The 14,839-nt window shown below is 55.8% G+C and overlaps 5 protein-coding genes across 5 annotated transcripts; 3 read left to right on the top strand and 2 right to left on the bottom strand.

Annotated features, from left to right (window-relative positions):
* Positions 1-864: 864 nt before the first annotated feature.
* On the top strand, positions 865-4,361 carry BJ171DRAFT_570005 (uncharacterized protein; the record flags this gene model as incomplete). Its single annotated transcript, XM_053113601.1, has 4 exons — positions 865-912; positions 975-2,075; positions 2,604-2,658; positions 2,905-4,361. The coding sequence occupies 4 exons, from the start codon at positions 865-867 to the stop codon at positions 4,359-4,361; spliced, it is 2,661 nt and encodes an 886-aa protein (XP_052964034.1).
* A 1,943-nt stretch (positions 4,362-6,304) lies between these two features.
* On the bottom strand, positions 6,305-7,396 carry BJ171DRAFT_516021 (uncharacterized protein). Its single transcript, XM_053112006.1, has one exon. It carries the CDS (start codon positions 7,057-7,059, stop codon positions 6,514-6,516), a length of 546 nt encoding a protein of 181 aa, XP_052964033.1. The 5' UTR covers positions 7,060-7,396; the 3' UTR covers positions 6,305-6,513.
* BJ171DRAFT_193420 (kinase-like domain-containing protein) lies at positions 7,032-8,659 on the bottom strand. The gene has a single exon (XM_053106195.1). The coding sequence runs from the start codon at positions 8,539-8,541 to the stop codon at positions 7,207-7,209; it is 1,335 nt and encodes a 444-aa protein (XP_052964032.1). The 5' UTR covers positions 8,542-8,659; the 3' UTR covers positions 7,032-7,206.
* A 591-nt stretch (positions 8,660-9,250) lies between these two features.
* Positions 9,251-10,682, top strand: BJ171DRAFT_461780 (uncharacterized protein; the record flags this gene model as incomplete). The annotated part of the gene is made up of 2 exons (XM_053108490.1): positions 9,251-9,603; positions 9,925-10,682. The coding sequence occupies 2 exons, from the start codon at positions 9,251-9,253 to the stop codon at positions 10,391-10,393; spliced, it is 822 nt and encodes a 273-aa protein (XP_052964031.1). The 3' UTR covers positions 10,394-10,682.
* A 469-nt stretch (positions 10,683-11,151) lies between these two features.
* BJ171DRAFT_516006 (acyl-CoA dehydrogenase/oxidase) lies at positions 11,152-14,839 on the top strand. Its single transcript, XM_053112005.1, has 12 exons — positions 11,152-11,467; positions 11,602-11,654; positions 11,861-11,902; positions 12,062-12,135; positions 12,320-12,407; positions 12,658-12,864; positions 12,984-13,197; positions 13,381-13,757; positions 13,994-14,217; positions 14,361-14,378; positions 14,552-14,606; positions 14,739-14,839. The coding sequence occupies exons 1-12, from the start codon at positions 11,311-11,313 to the stop codon at positions 14,766-14,768; spliced, it is 1,539 nt and encodes a 512-aa protein (XP_052964030.1). The 5' UTR covers positions 11,152-11,310; the 3' UTR covers positions 14,769-14,839.

The following is a 14,839-nucleotide window of genomic DNA, read 5'->3' as shown; positions in this document are numbered from 1 at the left end:
GAGAGGCCAATCCGCAGCTGTCCACCTGGATGACAGAGTCCCGCATTCTGGCACCAGGTGTCGAAGCGAGACACCTTGGAGTTCAGGAGGGGTCGGGCACGCCTGCACACTCGGAGCAGGGTCTTGATGGTGCTGTGGTCGAGGGCGAGTTGGAAGCTGTCGTTGCAGCAGATGATGGTGAAGATGTCTGGGTTGTGGTCGTCGATGTCCAGTCGAGCCATGCGAGGTGAGGGATGGACAATGGTAGCCATGATGCACGATGTGTGGATTGAGTGGATTGTGATGAGAGTTCAATGATGATGTCCAGATGATGGCGAGACGATGCGAGATGGAAAGAGACGAGGCGGGTGGACAAAAGACAGAGGGAATTTATGGCGAAGCAAGCCAGACCCTGGCAAGCCAAGCACTGGCCATTGAACACACACACACACACACAAGCCTGGCTCGATCCGTCCTGTTTGCTGGCTGGAATCGATGTTGTACGTGCACTGCCACAGCTATCGCCACATTAATGGAACATGGAATCGAGCATCGTATCGAGTCCTGCATTCTCGCCAAGGCAAGGTGCAACAGCCATTCTATCCAGTCCCACATCGACTGCAACTCTATGGCTCCAACCTGCTGCACCAAGCACCGCCAGTTCGCCTTCAAGCATCCATTTCCTCATTGCAACATGCTGACCGAGTGGATCAAGCAGGGCCATCAGCGAAGATGTTTGCCTCTGCCAACGAATGTCACTTCCCACCCATTGCTTCCGCATACCTGCCGCTTCAACGAACTGGTATCAGAAACAAAAGTTGAACAGCCATCGTATTGCATAACCAGAATTGTAATCGTCTCCAAATGGGCGTTTGTGACAACACCATGTTCCTACCAAGTATCTCCTCGGTATTCACACTCTTCAACAGCATGGTGCGGGCCGTTAATATCTCGATCTGTCTTCAGCTCACATTTACCACATTGACGCTCTCAAGCTGGCCCATCCCGGTCTATCCAAGTCTGACAAGGACCAGTGGAAGGCCTTGGTCGATGCCATCCCAGTCCCGCATCCTGGCAAGTGTCCTTCCTTCTGCCACATTGTCCTGACCCAGCTCCGCCAGCGCTATGCCAATGCCGGCACCCGAGTCTTCTCCGACAGGCACTGGATCACTACCGAGAAGTACGCCTACGACTTCCTCGACGGAATCATCAACGAGTTTGTCGAGAGCCTGGCCTCCAATCTCGCCAAGTGCGCGGCCACGAAGGCCCGTGGTGAGGAGGTCAAGCACTTCCGCCTCCGCTATCTCAGCAAGAAGCGAACCACCTCCGAGTCCTGCTACATGAGGAAGCGACTCTGGGGCCCTGTCCAGTCCACCTCCAGCTTCTGGAACCGAGTCAACATTCGCGAGTTCCTCGGCATCACTCCTCCTGGCGCACAAAACACTCCTGTGCAGCTTCTGCGTCCGCCCCTTCCACAGCCTGTGGATGCTGATGGCGACCCCATGCTGTCCAGAAGCATGAAGAGTGTCACGAGGCCACCCAAGCACAGCCGGATGGAGAGGAGCCTCCTTCCTCGCCTCCGTCCCGACGGGACCATCGAGGATCGCCGACTGCAGCTCCCCTTCCTCTGCGACACCCGCATCATGCGGACCAAGACCGGCAAGTTCTACATCGTGGTCTCGGGGCCACTTGTCCGTCCGGGCGAAAGCCAAGCCCAGGACATGGCCAAGAAAGTCGTCTCTATCGATCCTGGCGTCCGAGACTTCATCACCACATACGACCCTTCCGGCCTTGTCACCGCCTGGGGTGCCTCCAAATCTCACTCGACCAATGGTGGCAGGGACACCAAGAACAGGATGCGTCGAGCAGCCCTCCGCATCCTCGAGCGCATCCGATGCCTTGTCAACGATCTCCACCGCAAGGCAGCCAAGTGGCTCTGCTCAACATGCAACGTCATCTACATCCCCAAGCTCAACTTCCACCAGCTGGCAGCACACTGCTCTGGACGAGTGGTCAACGAGAAGACGGCCATGCTGGCCCACTGTCGCTTTGTCGACACTCTCGTCCACAAGTCCAGGGAGTATGCTGACTGCAGGGTGTGCATTGTTGGGGAGGAGTACACAAGCAAGACATGCACTCGGTGCGGGCACATCAAGCGGGACTTGGGGGCGGCCAAGGTGTATCATTGCAGGGAGTGTGGGTTGATGATAGATCGCGACATCAATGGGGCTCGTAACATTCTGTTGAAGAATGCGGGCTCGGAGGACATTCTTGGCGAGGGCATGGTGTAGCCTCGCAAACACCCCTTTGAAGCCTATTTCCACTTTGTGCATTACGGTGAGCTGTCTTACTTTGTCGCTATAACCAGTTTGCTTGAGAAGCGGGTAAGGATGAGATTTCCCGAATCAATATAGGCGGCATAGTTGAGAAACAGGCTCTGTGCATCGTCGTCCTTGGTTGGGTCCATATGTGAATGTAAATGTGGCGAGAGAGGGGGATGAGCAGGTCTGTCAGCTTGCGCAGAAAAATGGAATGGCGATGTCGTTAGCCGCCACGGAGGAGATTCCGATGCTCGATACGATGCTCGATTCCATGTTCCATTAATGTGGCAGTGCATGTGGCAGTGCATGTACAACATCGATTCCAGCCAGCAAACAGGACGGATCGAGCCAGGCTTGTGTGTGTGTGTGTGTGTTCAATGGCCAGTGCTTGGCTTGCCAGGGTCTGGCTTGCTTCGCCATAAATTCCCTCTGTCTTTTGTCCACCCGCCTCGTCTCTTTCCATCTCGCATCGTCTCGCCATCATCTGGACATCATCATTGAACTCTCATCACAATCCACTCAATCCACACATCGTGCATCATGGCTACCATTGTCCATCCCTCACCTCGCATGGCTCGACTGGACATCGACGACCACAACCCAGACATCTTCACCATCATCTGCTGCAACGACAGCTTCCAACTCGCCCTCGACCACAGCACCATCAAGACCCTGCTCCGAGTGTGCAGGCGTGCCCGACCCCTCCTGAACTCCAAGGTGTCTCGCTTCGACACCTGGTGCCAGAATGCAGGACTCTGTCATCCAGGTGGACAGCTGCGGATTGGCCTCTCACCGAGCGACCAGATCGCTCTCTCGCTGCATTGCGATCAACAAGCCACAGCCGACCGATCCTGGCTCATCGAACAAGCGAACCGGGGCAATACTCCTGCCTCTTACTTCCTGGCAAAGATCCTCCAAATCGACCTCAATAGCGATCGCATTGACACGTCCGAGCGGCAAGCCATCCACCAACAAATCTTCCGCCTTCTGGAGAACGCATCCAACACAAACCACACGATGGCACAGTTCCACTTGGCCGAGTGCTACCGCAACGGACTCGGTGTCGACCAAGATCACGCAAAGGCTGTCGAGTTGTACCGCAGTCTGGCAGATCGTGGAATCCCTCAGGCCCAAGTTGCCCTCGGCCGATGCTATGAGACCGGCGAAGGAGTCGAACAAGATTACAACACAACCATCGAGTGGTATTCCAAGGCCGCAGATCAAGGCAGCGAAGACGGTCGACTCCACATCGTGTTCCTCCGTGGATGGTTCTCGTTCATCGGCCATGGTGTCGAACAGAGCGATGAAACTGCCTTCAACTACTGGCATGAAGTCAGCACCCAATCCACCGACCCAGTCATCAAGCCCATTGCCACGCACATGGTCGGATGGATGCACTACCTCGGTCGGGGTACCGTGCGCGACGAGCAGAAAGGTTTCAAGATCATCCGAGACACCAAATCCGATGAGTTCAAGCTTGGAGAGGATGAATGTCTGGCAAAGGACAACTATGCGAATGCCAACTCCAACTCACCCACATCCCGAAAGTTCTTCAATCTCTGCCGGCTGGGATCGGACCGAGACTGGCTGTGTAGACACCTTATGGCTGTGTGTCTGTACCGCGGATTCGGAACCACCCTGGACTGGAAGGAAGCTCCGGACATCTTTGAGCAGCTCGCCGACGACGGTCACAGCGACAGCCAAGTTTGGTTCGGAACGTGTTACTTGACTGGCTGGGGAGTATCGAAGGACAACAAGAAGGCATTCGAGTGGCTCATCAAGTCGGCCAACCAAGACAACTCGTATGGGCAGTGCTGGGTTGGACAGTGTTACTTCTATGGATACGGAGTCACCAAAGACTACGCCGAGGCAGTCGAGTGGTTCCGCAAGTCGGCCGAACAGGGCAATCGGATCGGACAATATTGGCTCGGTAGCTGCTACCAATCTGGCCGTGGTGTCCCCAAGAACATCGACACCGCCATTTTCTGGTACCGCAAGTCGGCCGACCAGGGTTCCGATTGGGCCATCCGTCTCCTCGAGCAACTCGGCAAGTGGCCCTGATTCCCGAGTTCCTCCGAGCGCAACTCCTAAATAACCAAGCCGCAACACTGAACAAGCAAGCAGCCAAGCAAACCGCACCGCCAACACCCACCCCAAACACCATGATACTAAGGAGTGGACTTGCAAAGTGATTCCGATGAAGCGGCAATGGCCGAGTGATGTTGTATTTGACATCCAATACATCCAATACATCCAATATACAATAGTGTTGTCTCATATCCATCGCTGATGTTGATCGACCGAGAGGAAACATCCGATGACTCGACAAAAACAACTCGACATTCACAATCGATACTCGTTCTGCAACCATAGATGGTGGAAAGAGTTAGCACGACCCAGACCATCCCTCGCCACATGGTAATGAAGAATGCAGGCAGCAAGCCACCAGCCTTCCCCGGCACCAAGACCATCCTCCCTCGACCCGACACCAGGCAGTGTGCCCTGATCAGCATCGATGGACCGACAAAAGGATGGCAAAGGCGACGAATGGCCTGGATCCAAACGAGCATAGGTTCGCCTCTCCAGCCGCCAAAAGAAAGCAACTGACCACACTGCAGCTTTCTGGTCCACCCTCGATCCGACCCAGGGACGCCGCGGCACGCCAGCGTGTGTGGTCAGACCATGCGAGGATGAAACCAGTCCACTGCAGTGCAGCCTGGCGACTGAGAGAGGACTCTTTGGACCCTGAAAGCAAGAAAGACGGAAGTATTAGTGCTGCGTCGCGCTGTCAGCCACACACGAGAGGAGGGATATGCAATGCAGTGTGATGCGATGCAGATGGATACTGGACTCATGGGGGCAATGCGGACCTTAGCTGTATATACCAGACCGGCAGTTCACCCAGAGCTTCCCATGAAACCCTCCGAGGACTGCACCTCGGGCGAGGGAGTGGACGACATCCAGGTCTCGATGCCGAGTCGATTCTTCTTGGTGTTGTGCCACTCAGTATCGGACTTGTGATCACACATGTGCTGGTAGTGACCATTGGAGAAGAGACTGCCTCGTCTTGGTGGCCCGGTGCTTGGATGACCGCCGTGAAGATGGAGCCGACTCCATGATCGATACCAATCCAAGTGATCTTGTCAGGGTCTGGATTGCCGATGTGGGTCTGGATACGCTGCTCGGCAGTCTTGACGGGTGTGGTGGGCTTGGTCCGCCTGGTTCGACGCACAAACTTGACGAGGCCGATGGTGCATCCAATGCCATCGGTGCTGATCTCGTAGTTGAACAGCTTCTTGTCCCTGACCCGCTCTTGGAAGAGGGAGCTACGCAGCTTGAAGCAGCTATTCCAAAGGCGATCCTGGTTGTTGACACCGTCCTCGCCTTGTTCCTTGAGCATGCCCCATGTGAGTCCAAGACGATGTTCGGTGTCAAGGAGTTCCCAGAGAGTGGCCGTGTCGGTCTTGACATACTTGGCCTTGGCGGTGCACAGAGGGACCATTGTGCACACGGCCGGAGGAGTGTCAAGAGCGAGCTGCTTGAGAGCCCAGTTGATCCTGGAGGCCAGCTTGTTGATCTTGGCCTTGGTGGTGCCGAGCTCAGACTTGGCCGTGGCGAATCGCTTGTCGTCGGAGGGAATGCCTCGGGCAGTGAGCCTGTCCAGCTTTTCCTTTTGATTCGGTTCCCGATATCTGCATTTCCACAAGACTACCGGCCATCAGTTCCACAAGCAATCCCACAGTCGGTGAACATGCAAACACATATACCCTGTTGCGATCCCCACCGACTCTCCGGCCCACACGGCGGACCAAGCGGGTGAACACCTCCCCGAGTAATCTCAGGTGATTCGCATGTCTCCACTTCCCAATTGGAGATCCTTTTGCTCTGGCCGTGTTGTTCCACTCCGGGATCTTCTCACGATTACCGTATACCCAGTTGTCATTCCCAAGCCATTCGATAATGCTCTCGGTCGATCAACATCAGCGATCGTTATGGAACAGAACTGTTTTGTATGCTGGATGTATTGGATGTGCTGAATGTCAAATACAACCTCACTCGCCGTCTGCCGCTCTATCGGGCCCACTTTGCGAATCCACAGGTCGATATCGTTGGATTTGGATGAAATTGGGTGGTGCGGTGATTTGGCTGCCCTTGTTGCATTTCAGCGGGGCGACATGATTATTTGGGCGTGGAACTTGGGACGGCATCGGGATCAAGGCCACTTGTTTAACCACTTGAGTTCGTCGATGGCCAAATTGTAACCCTGGTCGGCGGACTTGCGAAGCCAGAAGAGGGCAGTGTCGGTGTCCTGGGGGACACCCCAGCCACACTTGTAACAGGTGCCGAGGTTGTTCTGTCCGTATCGATTGCCCTGTTCGGCCGAATTGCGCCACCACTCGGTCGCCTTGGTGTCGTCCTTGGTGACTCCGTATCCCTTGTAGTAGCAAAAGCCAACCATATTCTGACCGTAAGAATTGCCTTGTTTGGCCGATTTGCTGTACCACTGGAGGGCTTGCTTTCGGTTTCGCCACACTCCCCAACCAAATAAGTAACATTCTCCAAGACAGACCTGGCTGTCGCTGTAACCCTCGTTGGCGAGCTGTTCAAATATGGCCGCTGCCTTTTTCCGGTCCCCGGTGGTTCCGAATCCATGGAACAAACACACAGCCATGATGTGCCTGCACAGCCATTCCTGCTCCGATCCCTGCTGGCACAAATCAAAGAACTTGCGGGCGGCGGATGAGTCGGACGAAGACATGGCCCCAGCTACCAGACATTCGTCCTCCCCAAGGCCGAACACATTGGATTTGTTGTTGCGTATGATCTTGGTGCCCTTTTGCTTGTCCTGCTGGGTACCCCCGGCCGAGGTAGTGCATCCAACCGACCATGTGGGTCGCGATGGGTTTCAGGACAGTGTCAGTTGACTTGGTGCTGACTTCCTGCCAAAGCACGAAGGCACCGCGGTCGTTCTTGGCCATCCCCTCGCCCAGGAATGTGAGCCAGGCCAGCTGGAAGGATGCTTCGAGGCTGCCGCGGTCGGCAGCGGCCCTGTAGAGCTGGGCGGCGAGCTTCCAATCTTGGTGGCGGACAGGGAGACCCACTGAGACCAACTTGGCAGCATCGAGACAGGCATCGGGATCACCTTGCTTGGCGCGGGAGACGATGGAGGTAGGGAGACGATGGAGGTAGGGAGACGAGTGGCCGATTCGATGCCGTCAAACTTGAGCTCGTCGGGTTGACTGGACTGGGACGGGGGCTGGCTGTTCACGCTGAGAGTGGTGAAATGACCAACAACCTGACTGACAGGAGGGGTCTTGGCGGCGGCGGGAGTGGGAATGGCAGGGACAGTAGCTCGGTTGTGTGGCTGGAGGACGGCAAGGATGTCGGGGAAGGCAGGACGGGCGGCGGGATCTTGGGCCCAGCAGCGTTTGATGAGGGCCCAGATATCGTCGGGGATGCCATCGAGACGCTTGGGGCGCTTGCCGTTGCATGAAATGCGTTCAATAGCTCGGTTGAGCATGGCTTGTCCGTTGTTGGTGACCCAGACGGGTTTGGCATCGTTGAGGACCTCATACATTGTGATGGCGAAGGCGTAGACGTCGGTCTTCATGGTGGATCCGCTGGGATCATCGTCGTCCAGCATCTCGGGTGCAATGTAACCGTCGGTACCGCCGGTCGGGCCCATGGATCGGTTGCGGTCCAGCGAGGCAGAGGTGTGCTTGGTGCGGGACATGCCAAAGTCGGTGACGACGGCGTTGTTCAAGCCGTCCAGGAGGATGTTCAGGGCCTTGAGATCGCCGTGGATGATGCGGCGGCGGGAATGGAGGTATGCCAGAGCCGATGCAGCTTGGAAGAGGAGACGGAGCTTCTCCTCGAGTGGGACATTGTTGTTGGCAACATGGTTGCGAAGGGTGCCGTTGGGCATGAACGGCGAGACCATGAAGGGAGGAATCGGGTTGCCGTCATCGTCTTTGTCGCAGGCACCGAGCAGGGGGAGGATGTGTGGGTGGCTGAGCTGCTTCCAGATATCGATCTCATGGTTGTAGTCAGCGAGCTCCCGGTTGTTGTAGTTTCCAAGGAGCTGCTTGATGGCGACCTTGGAGCCAAAGTATGTGCCAGTGAAGACCTCGCCAAAGCCACCGCGGCCGATGGGGTTGGCTGAGCGGTCGGTGATGTCCCTGGGCGATATGTACCAGGACGGACGCTCGGGAGCGGGGCGGATAATGGCTCTGCTTGCCATGTTGCGAGGTATGGATGCTGGAAGGAGTGAAGGAGTGAAGGAGTGAAGGGGTGAAGGAGTGAAGGAGTGAAGGGGTGATGGAGTGAAGGAGTGAAGGGGTGATGGAGTGATGGAGCGATGGAGTGATGGAATGATGGAGCATGAGCAAGAACTCTGATGACACACATTGGTTGGCTGGCACACTCGATCCACGGATCCAGCCATGTTCCTGGTTTGGTGACTGTGCCACTCTCGTTCCATTCCACCCATCTCGTCTCATCTCGTCTCATCTCATATCATCTCCTCAGCATCATCATTGCACTCTCATCCCAATCCACTCAATCCACACATCGAACATCATGGCTACCATTGTCCATCCCTCACCTCGCATGGCTCGACTGGCCATCGACGAATACAACCCAGACATCGTCACCATCATCTGCTGCAACGACAGCTTCCAACTCGCCCTCGACCACAGCACCATCAAGATCCTGCTCCGAGTGTGCAAACGAGTCCGTTCTCTCCTGAGCTCCAAGCTGCCTCGCTTCCTCACCTGGTGCCAGAATACAGGACTGTGTCATTCAGATGGACAGGTGCGAATCGGTCTCACACCGAGCGACCAGATCGCCCTCTCGCTGCATTGCAAGGATCAAAACACAGCCGACCGATCCTGGCTCATCGAACAAGCCGACCAAGGAGCGCCTTTGCATCGTACTTCCTGGCCCGGGTGATGCAAGTTGATATATACCAAGAAGAAGACGACGATGAGCTTGCGGAGAATACCCAGCACCAGCTGATATTTCCGTATCTGATCAAGGCCACTGAAACTATGCATCCAATGGCACACTTCCACCTGGCCGAGTGCTATCGCAAAGGGCTTGGAGTTGACCAAGACCACACCAAGGCTGTCGAGTTGTACCGCAGTCTGGCAGATCGTGGAATCCCTCAAGCTCAAATCGCTCTCGGTCGATGCTTCGAGAGCGGCGAAGGTGTCGACCAAGACTTTGACTCAGCCATCGAGTGGTATTCCAAGGCTGCAGATCAAGGATATGACGATATCCGCATTGCATTCCTTCGTGGCTGGTTCTCGTTCATCGGCCATCGTGCCGAACAGAGCGACGACGATGCACTCAACTACTGGCATGAAGTTAGCACCCAATCCACCGATCCAGTCATCAAACCGATTGCCACCCACATGGTCGGATGGATGCACTACCTTGGCCGGGGTACACCTCTTGACAAACAGAAGGGCACCAAGATCATCCGCGACAACAAATCGGACGAGTTCCTATTTGGAGAGGACGAAACGCTAGCAGCCTTTGTATTCTCCCAATCCGATTCGATCGAATCCCGCAAGTTCTTTGGGCTGTGTCAGCTGGGATCGGACCGTGACTGGCTCTGCAGCCATCTCATGGCTGTGTGTTTGATCCATGGATTCGGAACCACCCGAGATCAGAATAAGGCAGTGGGCATCTTTGAGCAACTTGCCAACGAAGAGCACAGCGACTCAGAGTTCTGGCAGGCCAATTGCCATCAATTTGGCTGGGGAGTATCGAAGGACAAACAGAAGGCATTCGAGTGGTTCAGCAAATCGGCTGGCCAAGGGAACTCGTACGGACAGTTTATGGTTGGAGACTGCTACTTCGATGTGCGCTACGGACACACCAAGGACCACACCAAAGCAGCCGAGTGGTTCCGCAAGTCAGCCGAACAGGGCAATCGATCCGCACAAAATTATCTCGCCATCTGCTACTTGTATGGCCATGGCGTCCCTCAGGACATTGACACCGCCGTCTTCTGGTTCCGAAAGTCTGCTGACCAGGGATGGCAAGGTGCCATTGACAAACTCACGCAACTCGAAGTGTGGCTCTGATTCCCGAGTTCCTCCCGTTTTCCACACCAAAAAAATCTCGCTCCAACACCGAACTTCCAAATCCAATACCTCCAATACTTTCAATAGTTCTAATACTTCCAAATCCAATCCAATACTTCCAATACTTTCATTACATCTCATATGCAAACCACTGCTGTTCCATACTGTTGGTCCAGATCATATCGGGGCGGTATATATTTTTTTTTCGTTTACGATAGTTGTATTGATTCGAGACAACAAGCCATCAGTACCATGCGGTACCCGGCAGTGGGCGTACAAGCAGGCTCACACACCCCTGTTGCGGCCTTCGCCGACTCTCCAGCCCACATGGCGTTCTCGATGCTGCCACTGATGGTCGCCGGCGCTTGTCCCATCGGCATGGGCTTGGTGGCCTGTGTCGTGTGAGGACCTCCATTCACTACGCTCTCATGTGCATTCTGTCAGGCGACCCGGGTTGCTTGCGGAGCTGCAATAAGCAGCCAGAAATCCATGCCCCATGATCAACATCCTGTCTGCATTCGAGCAACATCCCGTCGCTCCAGTCCATCTTCGCCATCCTTCCCAGTCCCGACGTTGCCTTCGCCCTCAACTGCGTCTTTCGGCCAGACTCACTCCAGCTCTGGCAGTCGACTTGCATTCCCAATCTGTCCCGCCGTTCGCACGTGATGGATGGCCGCCTGTTTGGTCACGCTGTCGACCCTGTCCGTTCGAATGGTTGTTTGGTCGTCAAAGCACATGCCAAACATCTGTCGTCTCCGCTTTTCCGTTCTTCCCAAGGCCGTATTTCAGCCCTGGCATCGCCCGCCTCCCGCCCAGCATTTGCATCCGCATCCCAACGAACCTGACCCGGCGATCGCCTCTTTTGAATCGAGACCTCGTCCTATCCCCCCCTGCCTTTCTTCTCTGCAAGCGCTAACATGAAGACCTTCACTCGCGAAGAAGTCGCCCGTCACAACACGCCCCAGTCGGCCTACATCATCATCGACTCGCGTGTCTATGACATCACCCGGTTCGCTGCCTTGCATCCTGGCGGCGAGCAGCTCCTCCTCGATCTGGCCGGCAAGGATGTCACCGGTATAGACACGGGCCCCGCGATTGCAATCGCATCGCCTGTCGCCATGGAGGAGCGTGCAGTTGCACTTGCCCCCCATGTCTGTCTGCCTGCCAGAACTGCATAGAGTGACCAACGATCTATGACCTGTCGCTAGGTGACTTTTACGGACTCCATTCCCAGCAAGTCCTCCACAAATACGCCCCCAGAGTATGCAACGCCCAATGCAGTCATCTCCCGTGCCTTGCTCCAGCCTGCGTGCTTGCCTCGCCAAGGCCAGCCAAGTCTTTGCCCGTCTGGCCGAGCGACAACTCGACCCCGCCGCTTCTGTCTGCTGTCGATGCAAACGACACCCGCAGCCCCCACTGATTGACTTGCCTTGGGGGAACGACCCTATCTTATTTCATCTGATCTAGCTCTTGATTGGCTCCATCGAAGGCGAAAACTTTGTGGACGTGGTAAGCAACGCAGCTTTGGCCCAGCGTGCAGTCCAAACTGTGCGCAATTTGCCCAGTGGATGCCGATCGCCCAGTGGATGCCAATCGCCCTGTGGGTGCCAATCGCCCACGCTGTCGCTGTTTCTTTCTGACTTTCTGCCTCCGCGTATCGCTGCATAGGCTGCGGACGCCATCGTGCCCTTCCCTTACGCCGAGAGCAACTTTTGGTTCGGCCACAAGTCGCCCTACTACAAGTACGAGTGGCTGTGTCTATCGCATGCTGGACTGTTCTGTCTGGAATGGCCAGTGCCTTCCAGGATGTGTCGCTTGGGGGCGCTCGATCCAGGCTGGGGTGCCCCAGATGGTGGTGCGCAATGCTGCCTGTTCGCCGCCTCACCCGCTGGCATGCTCGCCTGTTGCCATCAATCATCCACACAGAGAGTCGCACGTCCGCTTCCGTCAGGCCCTCCGCAGCTGGCTGGTCAAGGAGATTGTTCCCGATGCTGCTTCTCAAGATGATCTTGGCGTAAGTCGAAGGAAGGGGAGAGACTGACGTGGGAGGACTGACGTGGAAGTCGGGCGAGCAAGACTTGGGTGTCCAGACGGCTCAGACGGGACACCGATAAGAGCAACGCACTCACCAGCGACCCATCTCGCCCGGCATGACGTTCATCGCGTATTCGAATGCACGGCAATCCAACTCGATGCACCGCAATTCACTCTGGCGTGCGACAATCGATCGCAATCCTCTGCAATTCAATGCTGCGACACAACAGAAAGCTCCCAGCCCTGAGCTGTACCAAAAGTTTGTCAACTTTGGCGCCATCGTCATGGCCCTGGGCCCTGGCCCGCACCTCAAGGGATATAACCTGCCTGGCGGAGTCAAGCCCGAAGAGTTTGACTACTTCCACGAAATGATCTGGCACGAGGAAACATCTCGACTTGGCCACTTTGGATACATTACCGGATTTGCCTCTGGCACGGTCAGTTCCGAGAGTCCGCAGGCATTCGTAGCAGCATATCAAGGGACTCGACAATGTGCTCCATGAAACTCAACGCACATCTTCCGAACTGACACACGTTTGATTTGCGTGTCGTTCAGGTCATTGGCCTCCCTCCCCTCATCAACTTTGGAAAGAACCACCCTGTCGCCCAGAGAATGCTTGGCGAGGTCCTGAGCGGCAAGAAACGCATCTGTCTGGCGATCACGGAGCCGTACGCCGGCAGCGATGTTGCCCAGATCCGAACCACGGCCGTCAAGAGCCCTTGTGGAAAGTTCTACATTGTCAACGGTGTCAAGAAGTGGATCACCAACGGTGAGTCGGGACCACGCTGTTCTCTTTGTGGTGGAGGAAGTGGTGGCGACGACGGAAGTGGAGGGAGGAAGCAATCTACTTCAGAACAACGATTGCCTGGCCAATCGGCAGCAGACCGGAAATGCCAGCACTGCGGCAGTTGGCTACTTTGATTGCTGATCCCTGTCCCTGTTGCCCTTGCAGGTTGCTACTGCGACTATTTCACCACCGCTGTGCGCACGGGTGGCCCTGGCATGGGTGGCATCTCTGTTCTGCTCATCGAACGAACTGAGGGCGTTCAGACCAAGCACATCAAGACCTCGTACTCGGCCTCGGCCGGCACGGCCTATGTCATCTTTGAGAACGTCAAGGTCCCCGTCGAGAACTTGCTTGGCAAGGAGAACCATGGTTTCCCGATTGTCATGTCCAACTTTAACCACGAACGCTGGGTCATGATCTGCTCCACGGTGCGTCAGTGCCGCAAGGCGATCGAGGACTGCATGAAGTGGGCCAACCAACGAGTCGCCTTTGACAAGAAGCTGATCGAGCAGCCCGTCATCCGCTTCAAGCTGGCCGGCATGGTACGTTGTCCTCACGCGCAACGATCCAGTTTTCCGAGAGCTCACTGGGTTGGGGAAGCCGTGCCACTGACGTATGGGAGGGAGCAAAACGCTGCTCGGTAGCGTTCAGTGACGAGCAGCAGACACCTCCGACCATCCCACCGAGGACCAATCAGGGCTGGTAAAAGTGTGCGGGACTATCGCCAGCACTGACCCTTCTACACGTCTCGTGCCTGGCTCTCCATTTTGGTGAGCAGATCTCCGAGGTCGAGAGCATCCAGAACTGGCTCGAGAACGTCACCTATCAAATGAACAACATGAGCTACAAGGAGCAGTCCGATAAGCTTGCCGGTCCGATTGCACTCCTCAAGTTCCAGGCCACCCGCGTTGCCACCAAGGTCTCGGACAATGCCTGCCAGATCTTTGGTGGCCGTGCGATCACCAAGACGGGCATGGGAAGCTTTATCGAAGGCTTCCAGAGGTATGTTTGGTGTGCTCGAGGGGGCAGCAGCGGAAGGAATGGCCGAGGCTGGCTTCGTCGGCGACCTGATCCATGAGAGCACTGCTGTTTGCATCCCCGATTGACTCGTTTGCATATCCATCTGTCCAATCCGCGGTCTTTAGAACATTCAAGTTCCAGTCGTAAGTACTTTGGGCAAGTCGGATGAGAGCGTCGCTGTAAACAGTCGGCTGGCGAGTCTTGCCCAATGTTTGGGTGTCCGGATGTTCGATGTTTGGGTGTCTGGGTGCCCGATGTTTGGCTGCCCGATGCTCAATGCCCGATGCTAACGCTGCCGCTCTTGGCGCTGCAACAGCATCCTTGGTGGTTCTGAGGAAGTCCTGGCTGACCTTGGTGTCCGCCAAGCCATGGTGAGTATGCTGCCTCGCGTTTGGACGAGGTGACCGGGGGCATACTGTGGAGTGACATGTTGTAACAGGATACAAAGTGACATGTTGCACGATGCTTTTTGTGGCTAACGCCATCGTTTCCGAACCCGACAGCGCTCCATGCCCCAGCACGCCAAGCTCTAAACGGGCCAGCACCCCAGTCGTTTTGCATCCCCAATACAGTTGCGTTGGTTCCAAGAGCGAGCCACCATCGA

Source organism: Polychytrium aggregatum (genome assembly GCF_025602895.1).
Source record: "Polychytrium aggregatum strain JEL109 chromosome Unknown BJ171scaffold_35, whole genome shotgun sequence".
NCBI lineage: Eukaryota > Fungi > Chytridiomycota > Chytridiomycetes > Polychytriales > Polychytrium > Polychytrium aggregatum.
This window is presented reverse-complemented; position numbering and strand designations above follow the sequence as displayed.

Coding starts and splice junctions, on each gene's coding strand:
- BJ171DRAFT_193420 (XM_053106195.1), bottom strand. CDS start 8,541: ATGGCAAGCAGAGCCATTATCCGCCCCGCTCCCGAGCGTCCGTCCTGG.
- BJ171DRAFT_516021 (XM_053112006.1), bottom strand. CDS start 7,059: ATGTCTTCGTCCGACTCATCCGCCGCCCGCAAGTTCTTTGATTTGTGC.
- BJ171DRAFT_516006 (XM_053112005.1), top strand. CDS start 11,311: ATGAAGACCTTCACTCGCGAAGAAGTCGCCCGTCACAACACGCCCCAG. Junction 12,136..12,319: donor CACAAGTCGCCCTACTACAA/GTACGAGTGGCT, acceptor TCATCCACACAG/AGAGTCGCACGTCCGCTTCC. Junction 12,865..12,983: donor CCGGATTTGCCTCTGGCACG/GTCAGTTCCGAG, acceptor CGTGTCGTTCAG/GTCATTGGCCTCCCTCCCCT.